Source organism: Acomys russatus, chromosome 13 (assembly GCF_903995435.1).
Source record: "Acomys russatus chromosome 13, mAcoRus1.1, whole genome shotgun sequence".
Taxonomy (NCBI): Eukaryota; Metazoa; Chordata; class Mammalia; order Rodentia; family Muridae; genus Acomys; species Acomys russatus.
The window spans coordinates 71,284,014-71,301,682 of record NC_067149.1 but is presented as its reverse complement, the minus strand read 5'-3'; the positions used below and the strand labels follow the sequence as shown (position 1 = coordinate 71,301,682).

Genomic DNA, 17,669 nt, shown 5'->3' with positions numbered 1-17,669 from the left:
GAGGCCTCACTAGGTAGTCTCCTGCCTCAGCCTCAAGTGTGGTGGAATTAGATGTGAGTCACCACGTCGTCCCGCCAGGGACTAGGATCTTAAAATGGTTTAAGCATCTGCGTGCCAGTTTAAAAAGACGGCCCAGGCGGGCGTTGCGGGAAATGACCTCAGCCTGCTGCGTCCCTTCTGCAGAGCTGCGTTATTGTTTGGTTGGGTTGGGCGACATCCTCTCTGGAAGACAGGACTCCGCTCTGCGGCTCGCGCTCTGACCAGCGGGTGTGGGCTGCCTCACTACTACCGCCGGCGCGCACGCGATCCCTCCAAACGCTCCGGTGCGCGCTCGGCCGCGCGCCCACCGAGTCCCCTCCGCCCCCCCACGCGCGCTCCCGTCGGCCCGTGGGCGCCAGACGCTGCGCTCGGGCGGGCCTCCCTCGCGGACACTCCCCCTCCGCGCCCCTCCCCCGCCGCGGCGGCATCCCTCCCGCCCGCCCGCCGGCGAGCCCGAGCCGCTTCCCCGGTATCAGCGTCCAGGAGGAGCCTCGCTGCGGCGGCTGCGCGGCCATGGGCGCGCCGGGGTCGCCCTAGGGTCGGCGCGGAGCCCGCAGCGCGAGCGAGCGAGCGAGCGGCGCGGTGGCCTCCTCCTCCTCCTCCTCCTCCGCGAACCCCAGCGACGGCCGCACGGGCCGGCGGTCAGCACGACGGGATGAGCGGCGGCGGCGGCGGCTCGGGCCCGGGCTCGGGGTCCTCCCCAGCCGCCTGCCGCTTCGCGCACTACTTCGTGCTGTGCGGGATCGATGCGGACAGCGGGCTGGAGCCCGACGAGCTGGCGGGTAAGACCGGGCTGGCTGCGGGCGGAGGCGCCGGGGAGACAAGACAAAAAGTCGGCCGCCGCGGCAGCCGCGCTCGGGCGAGATTCGGGCACTCGTGTGTGTGTGGGGGGGGGGGGGCGATGTAATGACATTGTTGTTAATTCCGCGCTCGGGCTGAGCCCGCGGGCGACGGGTTCGCGTAACCGGCGCGGGCCGCCCCCAGGGCCGGCCGGACACCTCCGCTGCTCGCCCGCGGCTCGTGGTGCGCGCGACCCGGCGGTGCGATGGATGGTGGTTCGCGAAGTTTTGGCCCCGGCTCCGTGAAGGGGTCGGGACCGCTCGCACGGGAGGCCTAACGTGATCGGATCGACCCCCGCCGCCGTCGGTCGGCGCCCCCCCCAAACCCCCCCCCCCCCCCCGGTTGTGCGACGACGAGCGAGTCACCCTTTGGAACCCCGTGCATTTGTCAGTGCCGGTGCCGCGAGCGAGCCAGCGAGGACCTTTGGACGCTCAGGCTGCGGCCTGATGCTTTGTTGATAACCTTCCCCCCACCCCCGGCCGGTGCCTGAGTTGACGTAGTTGGGCGATCCTCCCCGAGAGGGGCGCACCGTGAGCCGCCGCCGAGGTGTCACCGGAGGCGCGTGGCCCCCATTTGACTGGTTTGGTGACGCACTGCGGGACTGAGCTGGGAAGCCTACTCTGGGAACCCGGGCAGTTGAAGGATAATAGAGGCGGGCGGGGGAATGGTGAAGTGTAGATAGCAGGGCTGGAGAAATCACTGACTGACTGGATTTTTCACTCTGCTTTCCTCTGTGGGATCGCGATCGTGTTTTTTTTTTTTTTTTTTTAAGGGTGAGACACGTGACACCTACCAACCACCTGAACTTTATCTGTGTCAGTGCTAAACACTTAGGTCATACATAGCCTTTCAGGACAGCTTCTTTGGAACGTAGCCTCCCTCATTGATTGCACCAGTATAGATTTTTTCTCTCTTCCTTCGAGGAGACAACTGGGAAGGATGCATTAAATAATAAATGATAGTAAACAAAATTGCTCAGCCTTTAAAAACACAGTCCCACATCATAGCTGAGCATCTTTTTTTATTAAGTCCGCTTCACAGAAAAATGTTTTCAACAAAAACTTAAGCATGGTTTTAATTTTTGTAGAAAGAGGAATGATAGAATGCCAAGTTTTTCTGTATGTGCAATTATGTAATCCTTCAGCTGAGATTTCACGGGCATGTTAAGAATGGCATTGGTGAGGCATATGCAGTTGGGACAAATGACTGCGGAGTGATTTTGGAAAAAGAATTCTCTTGGGCTTGTAAAAGAATTCTCTTTCTAGGGTCCCTTCTCTAACCGACCAGCATCTCTTGGAGGCCTTCTATGCCAGCTGACTGATGACAGAAAAAAGCCTGTATTTGCCCTTGTCTCTTTAACTACTAACACCAAAGCAGCAGCCTTTAAAAAGTGCGTTCTGGGACTCTTCAATGCAATGCAAATAGCACAACTCATTTTATTTTAATGTGATTTTAAATGTTTTGTCTTCATTGCGTTTTCTTTTTGTAACAGCTGGACTCAGCTTGCGGTCTCAGTACTTACCAGGCTGGGGCAAGAGGATTGGTGCGATTTGGGGCCCAGCCTGGGCTACAGAGTGAGACCCCATTTCACAAACAACAGAGGGCAGGGGAGGTCGGAGGAACAGAGACTGGAGAAGAGGCAGTACCGAAGGAAGAACCAGCTGTAAACTTTCTAGAAGTGACGAAATACACACACAGATCTTGTGCGATTGTGTTACTTTGTGTATGACCTGTGCATGGTGGGAAGGTGTGCGTATGCCAGAGGACACCTTTTGGGGGTCAGCTCTCACGGGCCACTCACGTGGGCTCCAGCAGTTGACTCGGGTCTCTAGGCTTGTGCAGCTCGTGCTTTTACCCACTCAGCCATCTTGCAAACACTTTAGTGCATCGTTTTGTTTTTTGTTTTTGTTTTTTTTGTTTTTGGTTTTTGGAGACAGGGTTTCTCTGTGTACCCTTGGCTGTCCTGGACTCACTTTGTAGACCAGGACGGCCTCGAACTCACAGAGATCCACCTGCCTCTGCCTTCCGAGTGCTGGGATTTAGTGCATTTTAAAAAGGTAGACGGATAGATAGAGATTTTAAATGTGTGTGTGTACACACCTATGTGCTGCCACACAAACGCGCAAGTGCCAGCAGACGCCAGAAGAGCTCGTTGGATCCCCTGGAGCTGTAGTTACAGTGGTTGTGAGGCACTTGACGTTGGTTCTGGGAACTAAACTCATGTCCTTTAAAAGAGCATCAAATGCTCTCAACATCTGAGCCATCTCTCCAACCCCCTTTGATAAGAGTTTTTAAAATTTATTTTTGTGTGTGTATGGGTGTGTGCTTGTTTGCTGTGGCATGAGAGAGAGGTCAAATGACACCTTTGAGATCAGTTCTCTCCTACTATGTAATACCCAGGGTTGGACTCAGGTCATCAAATATGGTAGCAGGTGTCCTTACTTGTTGAGCCATTTCCCCAGTCTCCTTTATATATTAGGGGGACATAAATTGTGTTTTCTTTTTTTGCAGTAAATGTAATCCTTTGGCCTTTCTGCTCACAGTATTTGAAATGCTCAGATGATAATTTATTTTTGCTTGATTTTGATTTTGGTTATTCAGTCATTGAACAAATGGTTTGGCTTTGTTGTTGTTGTTGTTGTTTTGAGACAGGGTTCTTTGTGTAGCCTTGGCTGTCCTAGACTTGCATTGTAGACCAGACTGGCCTCGAACTCAACAGCGATCTGCCTGCCTCTGCCTCTGGGGTGCTGGGATTAAGGGGTGCACCACCATGCCCAGCTGAGCAAATGGGTTTTTAAAGGCTCCGTGTAGACGTTAATAAGAAGCACAGGGAACATCTGCAAAGAAAAAAAAATTCCCCTTCCATATTGAAGCCTACATTCTAGTGTAAACAAATAATGAAGGCAGATCCAGATTTTCTTTCTTTCCTTTTTTCCTCCTCTAGTACTGGAAATTAAATGTAGAGCCTCGTACATACTAGGTGCTGAACTGCATCCCTACCTCTTTAAACATTTTGTTTTCAGTCAGGATCTCATTAAGATACCCACACTGGCCTGACACCTGTGTGCTTCAGGAAGGCCCTGAACTTGAGAGCCTCCTGCCGCAGTCTCCACAGTAGCTGAGACTGTAGGCTTTCCACAACAGATCCAAAATCATCATGACATACGAGGAAAAATGAAACAGGGAAATGGGATCAGAATTGCTGTAACTTTCTGCTGATGTGGGGCCTACACCCTAGACATGCAGTGGCCTGTGCTCTACCACTCGAGTGCATCATGGAGAAAGTGACATGTGAACACAGCCTTGAAAGAGATGGAGAAGCAAGCAGTATGGGCTGTCTGTGGCAGTGGTTCCTCAACCAGTGGATCTAGACCCCCTTGGGGTGTCAGACGACCCTTTCATAGGGGAGCACTGCATAACTGATATCTATGATTCATAACAGCAAAATTACAGTTATGAAGTCCTGGTCATGTAGTGGTTGAGGTCATGTCGGACTGTAGGACCATGGGTAACTCTACTAAGGGAGGTGGAGAGCTACTCACTGGTCTAGGAAGAGCATTGCAGGCAGAACAAGCAGCAAGACACAGTGACGAGTTTATGCAGGTGACAGCTAGGAGGCCAGTGTGGATAGAATAGGCAGATGAGGAGATTAACTAGGAGAAACACTGCAGGGCCTCAAAGACGTTGCTTCGTACTTGGGGTTGGGAAGACGCTGACAGGATTTTTAACAGAATACTTGTATCATCTGATACACCTTCTGAAAGGGTCAGTGTCTTCCACAAGACAGCTCAGCTGCAGTGCTGCTTGCTGCAAGGCTGACAACTTGAGTTCTATCTCTGAGACTCCCACACATGTGTGTGCCTGCCCTAGAGCACATGCACCACATACACACAATAAATACGTGTAATAGAACTTAAAGTATTATGATTGTTTTATGTGGATCACAGTTTGCTTGCATGTATCTCTGTATCACATGGTGCCTGGTACCCAGGGAGACCAGAAAAGGGCACTGGATCCCCTGTAACTGGGATTATAGATGTCATGAGCTGCCATATAGGTGCTGGGAATTGAGTCATGGTCCTTTGGAAAAGAGCCACTGCTTTTAACTACTCCAGCCTCAATAAGCAAAAAATAAAAATTAAAAGATCATTGTGACTGCCAGGCTATAGATGTGAGGGAAACAGTGGACACAGGAAACTAGTGCCAGGCCAGGGCTCTGCTATGAAATTGTTTTTGTTTGTTTGTTGCCCCAACATGTCCTCCTACTCTGTTATTTATTTAGCATGGGGAAATAGCCTACAGTCCGAGGAAACTAGAGTTGATGGACAGGGTTCTTAAGCGTTTGCATGTGTGTGACCCTCAGAAGGTCCTGGCCGCAGAGTGCTCAGGGGCCTTGGCTCCTCTCGCTGACCTTTCTCTGTTTACCATAGAGAGTTCTGTAGACCAGGCGGGCTTTGACCTGGCTAGTTAGGAGCTGCTGGCTTCAAATCCTGGGTGGTTTTGTTGTTGTTGTTGTGATTTGTTTTCTTTGCTTTCATTCTGTGGGATTGAGTTGGAAGCAGACCTACTTCAGCTTCCCAAGTTCCAGTACTGCAGAAGTGATCCGCCACGCAATTTCCTAGTCCTGCCTGCAAAAATCACCCCTGACCCTGACCTGACCCTGACCCTGACCCAGACTTCATGAAGCTGCATCTCCTGTTGTTTTTTTTTTATTGTCCTTACTGTATTACCTCCTAGAAAAGAAGGATTCTTGGGCCACAGGGATGCTCAGGGAGACATGTACTGCTCAGCAGAGGACCAAGTTTGATTCTCAGCACCCTTATTAGGTGGCATGTAACCACCTAATGAGTTAATAATCTTAGCTCTAGTTCCAGGGGATCTGACACACCCTGGCTTCTGAGAGCACCTGCATTAATACACACACACACACACACACACACACACACACACACACACACGAAAATCATAAAAATCTGAAAAAGGATATATTCTGTGCTACTAATATCTCAAGTGAAGGAATTCTTTTACCTTTTCTTAGGTTTACTTTACATGTGCGAATGTATTTGTGCACCACATGCATGTCTGGTGCCTGCAGAAGTTAGAAGAGGGTGTTGTATCATCTGGAACTAGAGATGGGGGTAATTGTGACCCTCCATGTTGGTTTTGGGAATCCACCCTGGGTCTTATGCAAGAACAGAAGGTCTTAACTGCTGTACCATGTCTTCAGGCACCCCAGAGGAGTTTTCTTATGACGATCCAAGTCCTCCAGGTAAACTTCAGTCCCAGCAGCAACTGGAGTTTCTTGGGGCATAATAATTTATATTTCTACTAGCTTTTTATTTCCCTCCCCCTTCTAGACTTAGCACTAAAAGGGCAAAGGATCGGAATTTTGAAGGCTGGGAGCGGAGATGTGGTGGCGCAGGAGGTGGACCCAACGGCAGCGCCTGTGCCAAGCTGTTGCCTTGTGTGCTCCTGTACAGCGTCCAGCACAGGAAAGCTCCCTTGTCATACGGATTGGACTAGCATATGAGAATGAAATCTGACCTTCCTAAGAGGAGTCTCAGCACTAGGAATTTATAGATGTAAGGCGTAGGAATCAGTCAGCTTTTTGGCAGGTGTTTTATTTTCTAAGCTAATTTTTCTTCACTTTAACTTAACCTTTAAGGAAATTTAGGTGGCTAGGATAACAAGATAACAGGTTTTAAAAATGCTTCCTATCTCTTGTCTTAAGTGTATTCTTATTCTTAATAAATAAAACTTCATTTGTGTTTCAGTATTCTGGCTCAACTCCAGGAAAACATGCTTTCATACTTGGCTTAACTTTTTGTGCAATTGTTCATATAAACAATGACTGTGATCTCAGAATTTATAGAAACATAGACATTTGTACCTCCGAGGCGATTATGTCAAAGTAGGTCATTTGGTTCTTGTCACCCCTGCCAGTACTCCTTTCTCCACAGGCAGCCTGAGCTCCAGCCTTGACAGCTATGTGTACAAGGTGAAAAGTCATCTTAGTGAAGCCCCAGTAGGTCTTATTGTGAATCATTTGAAGCCATCTTGTTCTGGTGGAATGGGCTAGTGGAAGACAGTGAAAGAGGGTCGTGTGGATAGAAATTGGTAGAAAACAAAGTTAAATACCCACCTGTACTCTACAGATCTCATTTGCTGATACCGATAACTCCTCTCCTTTTAGCTGGAAGGCAGCATGCGCAGTTAGAGGCTGACAAATGCTACAGAAATACCCAGACACATTCCCTAGAGCTAGGATTTCTTGTAATCCTTTTTACTTACTAAGATTTTAAATTAAGTTGTGTGTGTGTTTGTGTGTGTGTGTGTGTGTGCGCACGAGAGAGAGGCGGGGGGAGGAGAGCGCGCGAGAGAGTACCGTATGTATGGCTGTCCACAGAGACCAGGAGGCATTGAGTTCCCTGGAGCTAGGATTACAGGCAGTTGTGAGGTGACCAGTGTGAGTGCTGGAAACCAAACTTGGGTCCTCCAGAAGAGCAGTAAGTGTTCCTAGCTTTTAAGACATTGTTCTAATAATGACTACTTTTAGCCTGATAAATTTTTACACAACTCTGGGAATATACGTATATAAATAAAATATTTACTGATAAATTATTAAAAATTATTCTAAAAATATTTCTTACATATATATTCTTGGTATATATAAATTTACTATCTACCAAGAATGAAGATACATTTGCATACTGTGGAACCGTGCATTTTAGGGTTGAAGTCTGGTGTTTCCAGATAGCCCGCTGAGCTCAGCCCCTTCCTTCCTCAACAGGGTTCTATCCTCACCTCATCTGGGAGCTCCCAGATCTCTTAAAGAGCATCACACAGCCTTAGGGAAGATTACAGGCCAGACCCTTTCATGACAGACTCTGTTCAACAGGCACCTGGGGAGTCCTGGAAACACCCCACCCTATGCTAAGGGGATCTTCAGCAAATGACCTTTAATCACACCTGGAAGTCCTTCCCCCCTGACCCATAGGATAATTAAGTACTACATCTCTCCTCTTATGATAGAACTGTTTTGTTACATGCAGATTAAGTATCCTAGCCCCAGCAAATCAGACACATTCACCCTGGAAACCCCTCCCACTGCCCAAGGTCTATAAATGTCTCTGATTCAGGAAATAAACTCTCATGCTCATGCCATCCCTCCCACCATGACCATCTGAGACTCCCATTTATTCTGGGGAAGGGAGGGCTCCCCTCCTCCCCAGAGAATCGCCACTAGACACCGAACTCAGCTACCAATCAAGAAGCTGCTGCCCTGTGAGCTGCTGGACTGCCCTGGGCTTGACTGCCTGTCAGTTTGCCACATGCTTTGAGATCGGTGCTGACCAACAGCAAAGCACCCCGGGGCCTGCATCTCACCAGACTTGCCTTCTGGCTGGCTTTGGGTGTCTGCCACATCCTCTGTGTTAAGCACGTCAGCTTAATGAAGGGCTGTAGCACTGTTGGTATCATCAGGCGTGTGGAGCACTGTGACACTGACTGGAAAGCTCATTCCTACCTTCCCCAGTGAGACCAGTATCTTCGCCCAGCGCACTGGGCTCACCTTACCCTGAGTGCTCTAAGCCGCCTGTGCGGAAAAACAGGACCTTTGATCTCGAGGTCCATCTGTTCTTGTCCGAAAGCAAGCAGGAAGCAAGGAGCGCCTGGCCTGGCCTGTCAGTTTGCATAAGCCGGGCCACGGATGGACAATGAACAACATTATACTGCTAAGACAGACGTATGACCTTACCTTTGTGTGTAAAGAATAAAAATTTGGCAGAATATTTGATACTGCAGGAGACAGAATTATCAATGTTTTTCTCAGTTGATTGCTATTTTGATTTTATACTTGCCAGTACTGAGAATACTATTCTGCACAGCAAAAGTACACTAAGAGCCATTTCAGACATTGTAAATTTTGGCTTAGTTTTAATCAAGAATTCAGTTCATTCACTTTTTTAAAGTCAGTCTCACTGTGTAGACCAGCTGGCTTGGAACTTGCGAAGCATTTGTTTCCTGAATATTGAGATTAAAGATTTGCTGTGTTATGCTTTTGATCCACCACTCAGGAAGTATCAGCAGGTAGATGCCTCTCTGAGTTCCAGGCCAGCCAGAGCTGCACTGTGAAATTCTGTCTCAAAAAATTAGAAAAAAAGGGGGAGATGGGGCTTGGACCACCTGGCCATGTCATGATTTTCTAAAATGAGATTTAAATCAGTAACTCAAGTAGCAATTTTAAAAAGATTTATTTTTGCCAGGCACAATGGCGTGCACCTGTAATGCCAGCACTCAGGAGGCAGAGGCAGGTAGATCGCTGTGAGTCTAGGGTCAGCCTGGTCTACAAAACAAGTCCAGGACAGCCAGGGCTACACAGAGAAACCTTGTCTCAGAAAAAAACAAAACAAAACAAAAGATGTGTTTTTGTTTATGAGTGTGTGCCTGCATGTGTGACTGTGTACCACGTGCACATGTGAGACCTGTGGAGACCGAAGAGGGTATCCGACCTCTTGGATCTAGAGTTAGATGCCTTTGAGCCTCCATGTGCGTGCTGGATACTGAACTTGGGCTCTCTGCAAAAACAGCAAGTGCTATTAATCACTGACTCATCTCTGGTCCCAAGACAACAGTTTTTGGTATTTTTGATTTTGTTTTGTTTTGGTTTTTCGAGATGGGGTTTCTCTGTGTAGCTTTGGCTGTCCTGGACTTGCTTTGGAGCCCAGGCTGGCCTCGAACTAACAGTGATCCGCCTTCTTCTGCCTCTTGAGTGCTGAGATTAAAGGTGTGCACCACTACACCCTGCTAAAACAACCGTTTTTAAAGTTAAGTATTCTTATGCAGTATAATCCAAACAGATATTGATATGATAATTTCACACTGAGGAATAACAGTAGGAAGGTATTAAAAGTCTTAAAAATCTTTTTTTTTTTTTAATTTTGGACACAGGGTCTCATGTAGCTCAGTGTGGCCTGGCACTTACTCCATAGGACACAGGGTCTCATGTAGCTCAGGGTAGCCTGGCACTTACTCCACAGGACACAGGGTCTCATGTAGCTCAGTGTGGCCTGGCACTTACTCCATAGGACACAGGGTCTCATGTAGCTCAGTGTGGCCTGGCACTTACTCCATAGGACACAGGGTCTCATGTAGCTCAGTGTGGCCTGGCACTTACTCCACAGGACACAGGGTCTCATGTAGCTCAGTGTGGCCTGGCACTTATTCCATAGGACACAGGTTCTCATGTAGCTCAGTGTGGCCTGGCACTTACTCCATAGGACCTTGAGCTTCAGGTCTTCCTCCCTCCACATCCCAGGTATTAAGATGCAGACACACTTTGTTGTTGTTGTTGTATCATTTTGTTTTGTTTTTGAGACAGGGTTTCTCTGTTTAGCCTTGGCTGTGCTGGACTCACTTTGTAGACCAGGCTGGCCTCAGACTCGCACCAAACACATCTTTAACCGTCTCTCTCCTTTCAGGCCTGGCAACTAAACTCATCGTCTCCTGGATACTGGACACTGAGTTATATCTCCAGCCCTTTTTACTTTAAAGTGTTTTAAACTTAATTTAAGTGTGTGTGTGTGTGTGTGTGTGTGTGTGTGTGTGTGTGTGTTTTGTCTTCATGCATGTCTGTGTAGTCCATGTGTGCCTGGTGTCAAAGGAGGTCAGAAGATGGAGTTGGATGCTCTGGAACTGCAGTGCCTTGTGGGTGCTGGGAATCAAACCGAAGCCTCTGGAAGAACAATCCGTGCTCTTATCTGTTGAGTCTCATCTCAGACCCCACCTCCCCCAAGACAGGACACAGCCTGGCTGTCCTGTAATTCACTGTGTAGATCATGCTGGCCCCGAATAACAGAATTGCGCATCTGCATTGGGACCAAGGCGTTCACCACCATGTCCAGCCACAGCTACCTTTTTATTTTTAAACTATTAGTTGTGAGACAAGGTCTCACAAGTTGACCAGTCTGGGCTGAGCTCACTTGACTTGGTAACCAAGGTCAGCCTGGAATTTGTGGTGCTGCTTCAGCTTCGCTGGATTACAGGCCTGCATCACCAGACCCAGATGCATTATACCTGTAAGAGCAGAAAACTTCCTATGCACAGTAAGAACCCGGTAATGCATATATACAGCAGTCTTGACTGGTCCGAGTCGGCTGAGACACCGTTTACTGGGGTCTGGTGTCGAGACATCTTGTGTTGTCACATTCAGATCCAAGGCTACAGTGGAATTGTATGTTAGACCCAGAAACACTTGGATTCCTTACATATTTGAATTTTTAATTAATTATTTTTAGTTGTTGCATGCTCATCGTCCATCCTTTTAGTGTTTACCCAGGGTTTGCGAGCCCTCTCCACACCCTGTTACATGGCTTCTGATAGGGCTCCCTGGCCCTAGAGTAACCAAAGATTTCACTGCTTGCTAAAGGAGGCTCAGAGTCAGTTGTAGAGTCTCTTGCACAATTGCTCAGCCTGTTTATTGAACATTTAAGAAAATTATTTTGCTCTTGAGATTAAATCTCATTCAAGCAAGAGTAAAAATTAGTTTTCTGAATATGGACATAAGGCCATTAAATAGACATATCTTGTTGAATCATTAAGGGATAGAGGCCTTGAAATGCAGTGTCTGTTGACATTTATATGCACATTAACTATTTTTGTGCCTTATGGAACTGTTTAGAAAAGATCAGGTGACAGCTTTTTCCTGAAAGTCCTTGAAGGAACAACTGACGCACTAGTGTATGTTTGGGAGATTATTCAAGTACAAGTGAAAAGTAGTTTTAACTTCCTTGCTCTTTTTTTTTTTTTTTTTTTTTAAGATTTATTTATTTATTTATTATGTATACAGTGCTCTGCCTGCATGAACTCTTGCAAGCCAGAAGAGGGTGCCATATCACATTACAGATGGTTATGAGCCACCATGTGGTTGCTGGGAATTGAACTTAGGACCTTTGGAAGAGCAGGCGGCACTCTTAACCACTGAGCCATCTCTCCAGCCCCCAACTTCCTTGCTCTTAATGATAAAGTCTTAATATTAAAGTTTACCTTGAGCGTTAAAGCATAAGTGATTGCATTAGTTTTGTTAAATCCAGCTGACCAGCCTTTAATGCCTGTGAAATAATGAGCCATCTACTCTCAAGTGTGGGAGCTGCTTCCTGACCTTTGTCTTCTAACCCTGCTGCCTTGTAATGAGATTATGGGCTGGAGTTCCTCTCCGGTCTGCTCAGGTTACTGCACAACATAAAGCTTTAGGGTTCTAGCCCCTAAAAAGCTGTTTTTAGAATTGAAAAAACGACTCAGATTTAAGTGTAGATATGAGTTTTATAAACAATTTTTCTCTAAAAAGTTTTTTATGTCCAAAATATCTATTTAACTATATTTCTAATGGTAACTTTAATTTGTTTTGTTTGTATATGACTTATTCTGTCCTCCTCTTTGTGAATAAAGTGTTCTTAGAAAGTTTCATAAAATAATATTGCTTATTTAGGCAGAAGCTAAAAATGGGAGCTTCCTGGGGCCAGGGGCTCAGAGACACTCTGTACTGCTTATTTCCACAGTTGTTGCTGTAGGTGTGGGGAGTTAGCATCTGGACTGGAAGAGTATCATGCGTGGCCAACAAGTGGCTTAGGGCCAAAGAGTATCGCTGTTTTAGTCTCCCTGTATAGATGAGCAAGTTGTACTTTATCAGGTGTCAAAGATAGAGGAAGAGAAAGAGATGGAATTGCTAGTATTAGCATGTTAGTTGTTACTGTTAGCTGTTATTAGTAAGTTGCCTTTGGGGAAAAGGGTAAAATAAGTGACAGATGTAAGAACTTGGGCTGATGCCTGATGACCCGAGTTCTGTCCCCTAAAGTTGGACAGTGAGAACCAACTCCACAGAGTTGTCCTCCGGCTGCCACCGGTGTGTCACCACATACACACAGCAGGGTTGTCCTCCAGCTGCCACAGGTGCGTCACCACATACACGCAGCAGGGTTGTCCTCCGGCTGCCACCGGTGTGTCACCACATACACACAGCAGGGTTGTCCTCCCGCTGCCACCGGTGCGTCACCACATACACGCAGCAGGGTTGTCCTCCGGCTAACACAGGTGTGTCACCACATACACGCAGCAGGGTTGTCCTCCGGCTGCCACCGGTGTGTCACCACATACACACAGCAGGGTTGTCCTCCCGCTGCCACCGGTGCGTCACCACATACACGCAGCAGGGTTGTCCTCCGGCTAACACAGGTGTGTCACCACATACACACAGCAGGGTTGTCCTCCGGCTAACACAGGTGCATCACCACATACACGCAGCAGGGTTGTCCTCCGGCTGCCACAGGTGCGTCACCACATACACACAGCAGGGTTGTCCTCCGGCTAACACAGGTGTGTCACCACATACACGCAGCAGGGTTGTCCTCCGGCTGCCACAGGTGCGTCACCACATACACGCAGCAGGGTTGTCCTCCCGCTGCCACCGGTGTGTCACCACATACACACAGCAGGGTTGTCCTCCGGCTGCCACAGGTGTGTCACCACATACACGCAGCAGGGTTGTCCTCCGGCTGCCACAGGTGTGTCACCACATACACGCAGCAGGGTTGTCCTCCCGCTGCCACCGGTGTGTCACCACATACACACAGCAGGGTTGTCCTCCGGCTGCCACAGGTGTGTCACCACATACACGCAGCAGGGTTGTCCTCCCGCTGCCACCGGTGTGTCACCACATACACACAGCAGGGTTGTCCTCCGGCTGCCACAGGTGCGTCACCACATACACGCAGCAGGGTTGTCCTCCGGCTAACACAGGTGTGTCACCACATACACGCAGCAGGGTTGTCCTCCGGCTAACACAGGTGCGTCACCACATACACGCAGCAGGGTTGTCCTCCGGCTGCCACAGGTGTGTCACCACATACACGCAGCAGGGTTGTCCTCCCGCTGCCACAGGTGTGTCACCACATACACACAGCAGCAATTATAATAGTAATAAGAGAGTTTCAACCTAGCAGGTGAAGAACAGTGAACCCCAGGGCCTACATGACAGAAGGAGGGAACTAAGCCAGGTCCCAAAAGTAGTCCTCTGGCCTCCGCAAATGCATTGGCATTGATACCGTTCCACAAGTCAATAAATGTAATGAGTAGGAAATTTAAAAATAGTAAGAGTTTGAGGATTCTGTGTTTTGTTATCTGAACATTTGTTTGTTTCAGTTATTTATTTATTTAATTTATTAATAAGGTCTTGCATAGCCCACAGTGGCCTCAGAACTCATCGAGTAGCTTAGGAGATGACTTTGAGCTCCTGAGCTCCTTGTCTGTAACATGCTGGGATTACAGGAGTGTGCCACCATACTCAGTATATGTCAGTGATTTTAACAGAACTCCCTCTGAGGAGTGTCTGCTTTAAATACCACCTGAAAGAGTTATAAAATGAAGCGTTTAGACTTTAGTTCTCATTGCATTTTCCTACTCTGCCATAAGTAAAGATAAATATAATAATTGGTTTGAAATAACAAAGGGCAGTAAGTGCTTTTTTATTTTTATTTTTAAAGGAATTGTGGATTTTCAATTATAATAATTTGAAACTGGAGTGTATACAAGAATGTTTTAAGGAAAATAACACCACCTGTTACTACGCAGAGACAGAATGTAAAATAAAAATAGAACTCTCATTTCCGGTTTTTAACTAGAAGCCAGAGTGATCATATTACTGTCATCAAATGAGCTGAGCATTAATCAAAAACCTTAGAAAGGTTCTTTAAAATTATTTTAAAGAGGTTATGTTTGTGTATATGTGGAACATAGTCCTGCTCAGACGCTCAACCTCTGCAGTCTTTGTCCTATATCCCTTTTTATTAGTCTCCTCTGTCCCTCTGTTTACTTCTACTTTCTTTTTCTTTTCTTTCCTTCCTTCCCTTTTTTTCCCTTTTTTTTGTTTGTGTTTTCATTTTGTTTTTTTTGGAGATACTGTCTCTCCTTGCAGCCCTGGCTGTTCTGGAACTTGCTGTATAGACCAGGCTGACTTGAGACTGACGGCGATCCACTTGCTATTCTCTCTGGAGTGCAGGGATAAAGGCATGTGCCACCACTCCTGGCCCTTCTATTTTCATGTGAGATAAATAGCTTGCTTTAATTACCTATATGAAAATCAAGGGATGACAAAGGAGAGAAAACATATTATGTTTGTCTTTCTGAAATTTGCATAGTTTAATTATAATAATCTCTAGTTGCATCAGTAAAATATTTTGCTCAAATTGTTTCTGTTTATTTTGGTATATGATATTTGTGAAGATCTCAATATATAGTTGTTGATTTGAAAAATAGTGGATAAGTAAAATGCATTTCCCTCTTGCAGTTGTTTACTTTGAGAGAAATCAAAACCTTAGTACTTGCAACACATTTTCTTTGTTTTCAGAATTCCTCCATACCATCAGTAATTAAAGTGCAATGGAAAAAGAAAAAGTAGCTTTGACTCTCAGGAGATTAGTTTTTGTTTTTTTCTATAATGGAACAGAGAAAGAAGAACACTAATGACAAATTAAAAGTGAAGACAGCAAACTTTAATCAGGAGAGGCAATTCAGTGACAAGATGAACTCTTGGTCTCTGTTTTGCAGAAGCATGGAGACTTATTTGTTGTCCCACAGCAACATCTCGATGTGTTTAGATGTCATAAGAAACTCCCAAGGAAAGCTTGGCTGTCGCGTCTTCCTTACAGGTTGCTTTAGGCAGTGTTTGCTGCGGCTGGGTCACCAGCAGCAGATCTGACTCACCGCTCTGCTCGCTTCCTAACTCAAGTCAGGTTATAGAAACACTTCTTGATCGGCGCTGAGCACTAACTCTAGGATGAAGAGACTGTCTGCACTTCCCTTTACATGTAGCAGGACTAACGAGAATTAAGGAACAGTGTTGGTTTTGCCTTTTCTTTCCTCCTCCTCCTCCTCTTCCTCCTCCTCTTCTTTTTGGTTGTTGTATCAAAGGCCATGTTGCTATCAGTTCTGGTTTCTGATCTCTTCCTGAATTGACTCTCTTCCTAAAACACAATGAGTTTCACATGCAACAGCAAAACAACGAACCCCCAACTGTGTATCCTGGCCTGGAAATCTGATTTAAAATTACTCAAAAGTAACTTAATAGACTTAGGTAAAGGTACATGTCTATCATTTTCAGTAAACCTGTCAGTTGCTGAAAATTAATAGAATTTAAAATTTTTATTTTATCTGTTTAATGTGTATAGGTATTTTGTTTGCATGTATGTCTGCACACCGTTGCATGCCTGATCCCCTATACTGGAGTTACAGATAGTTGTGACCTGCCGTGTGGGTGCTGAGAATTGAATCTGGGTCTTTTGGAAAAGCAGCCATTGCTCTTAACTGCTGAGCCATCTCTCGAGCTTTACAGAGTTTTGTTTTTTGGGTTTTTGTTTGTTTGTTTGTTTGTTTTTAAGCCAGGTCTCACTGTGTAGCCCTGGCTAGCCTGGAATTCATTCTGTAAACTAGACTAGTATCAGACTCAGAGAGTGCTGGGATTAAGTGTGTGCACCGCCACGCCTGGTGCTGAATATGACTTGAGTTAGTAAAGTGGTGCCTTCTAAGGTTTGCAGGCTTGCTTATTTGTTTTGCATAAATGAAGCAAAACTCCTAGAAGAAGAAAAAAATACATTTAAAAGAGGAAAGCTGGACAGGAATAGTTTCAGTCCTTGCGGAGCTTGAGCTAGGAGACTCACAAGATTGAGACCAGCCTCCGCCTCATAGTGAGTTTGGGGTCAGACTGCAAATATGAGACACTGTCTCAAAAGAAGCAAACAGGTGGGGGCAGGGTGGGATCAGCACACAGAATAGTTCTATTTAGAGAGGTAGTATTTGCATGTTTGTTCTGAAATTAACTCCATGTGACAGGCTTTGGGTAGGAGCACAGAAGTAAGTCTCAGATGCTGGTATTGAAGTCAATTTTGCTTCCGTGGTAGTGACAGTAGTAGTATTAGGAGACAGACACCCTTTAATTTTTTCCTCTTTTAATGTTTTCTTCTTTATAGCAAGGAGAATTAGAACCATTTTCTCCACATCTGTCTTGATACTATTGGTTAACTCTGCTTGTGTATACATATGAAAGCAAGTGGTAGACCTAGAATTTGACTTTTTAAGATTTACTTATTTTATCTCTATATGTGTTTTGCCTGCATGTATGTATGTGTGCCACGTGTGTTGTGTCTGGGGCCCAAAGAGGCTAGAAGAAGGCCTTGGGTCCCCTGGAGCTGGGGTTGCAGATGGTTGTGAGCTGTTATGTGGGTGCTGGGAACTGAACGTGGGTTCCCTAATGAGCACCTACTTAGCTAGCTGCCTCTCCAGACCCTAGAGCTTTATTTTGATTTAAACTGTCTATTTTTATTTTGTTGTTGTTGTTTGAAACAGAGTCACACTGTGTAGCGCTGACTAGCCTGAAACTCACTATGTAGACCAGGCTGACCTTGAACACACGGAGTCTACTCATCTGTGCTTCCCTAGTGCTCAGATTAAAGGCAATACCACCAGGCTGGTGGGAATCTGACTTTAAAGCTCAGACCCAGGCGAGTTCTGCATTTTTTCCCCTTTACCTTTATTTATGAGTACAAATCAAACATTAAAATTTTTTGTTTCCTCCTCCCCTCCTCCCCTCCTCCCCTCCTCTTTTTTTGTTAAGGAAATGAAGACTATGCATACTCATTTAAATCTGATTTTGGTATAACGATACCTCAATTAAAATTATTGAGGCTACTTAGTGTGAGCAGAGACTTATTTTTTAGTTAAAAATGTGTTAATTATTAATGAAC

General features: G+C 46.3%; 1 protein-coding gene across 2 annotated transcripts in view; it reads left to right on the top strand.

The window, feature by feature from the left end:
- Positions 1–676: 676 nt before the first annotated feature.
- Dennd5b (DENN domain containing 5B) overlaps positions 677–17,669 on the top strand; it is a 145,435-nt gene continuing 128,442 nt past the window's right edge. For both annotated transcript variants that reach the window (XM_051155629.1, XM_051155628.1), the window contains exon 1: positions 677–821. In XM_051155629.1, coding sequence (XP_051011586.1) covers positions 695–821 — 127 coding nt within the window. In that variant the 5' untranslated portion in view covers positions 677–694. The remainder of the gene's footprint in view (positions 822–17,669) is intronic.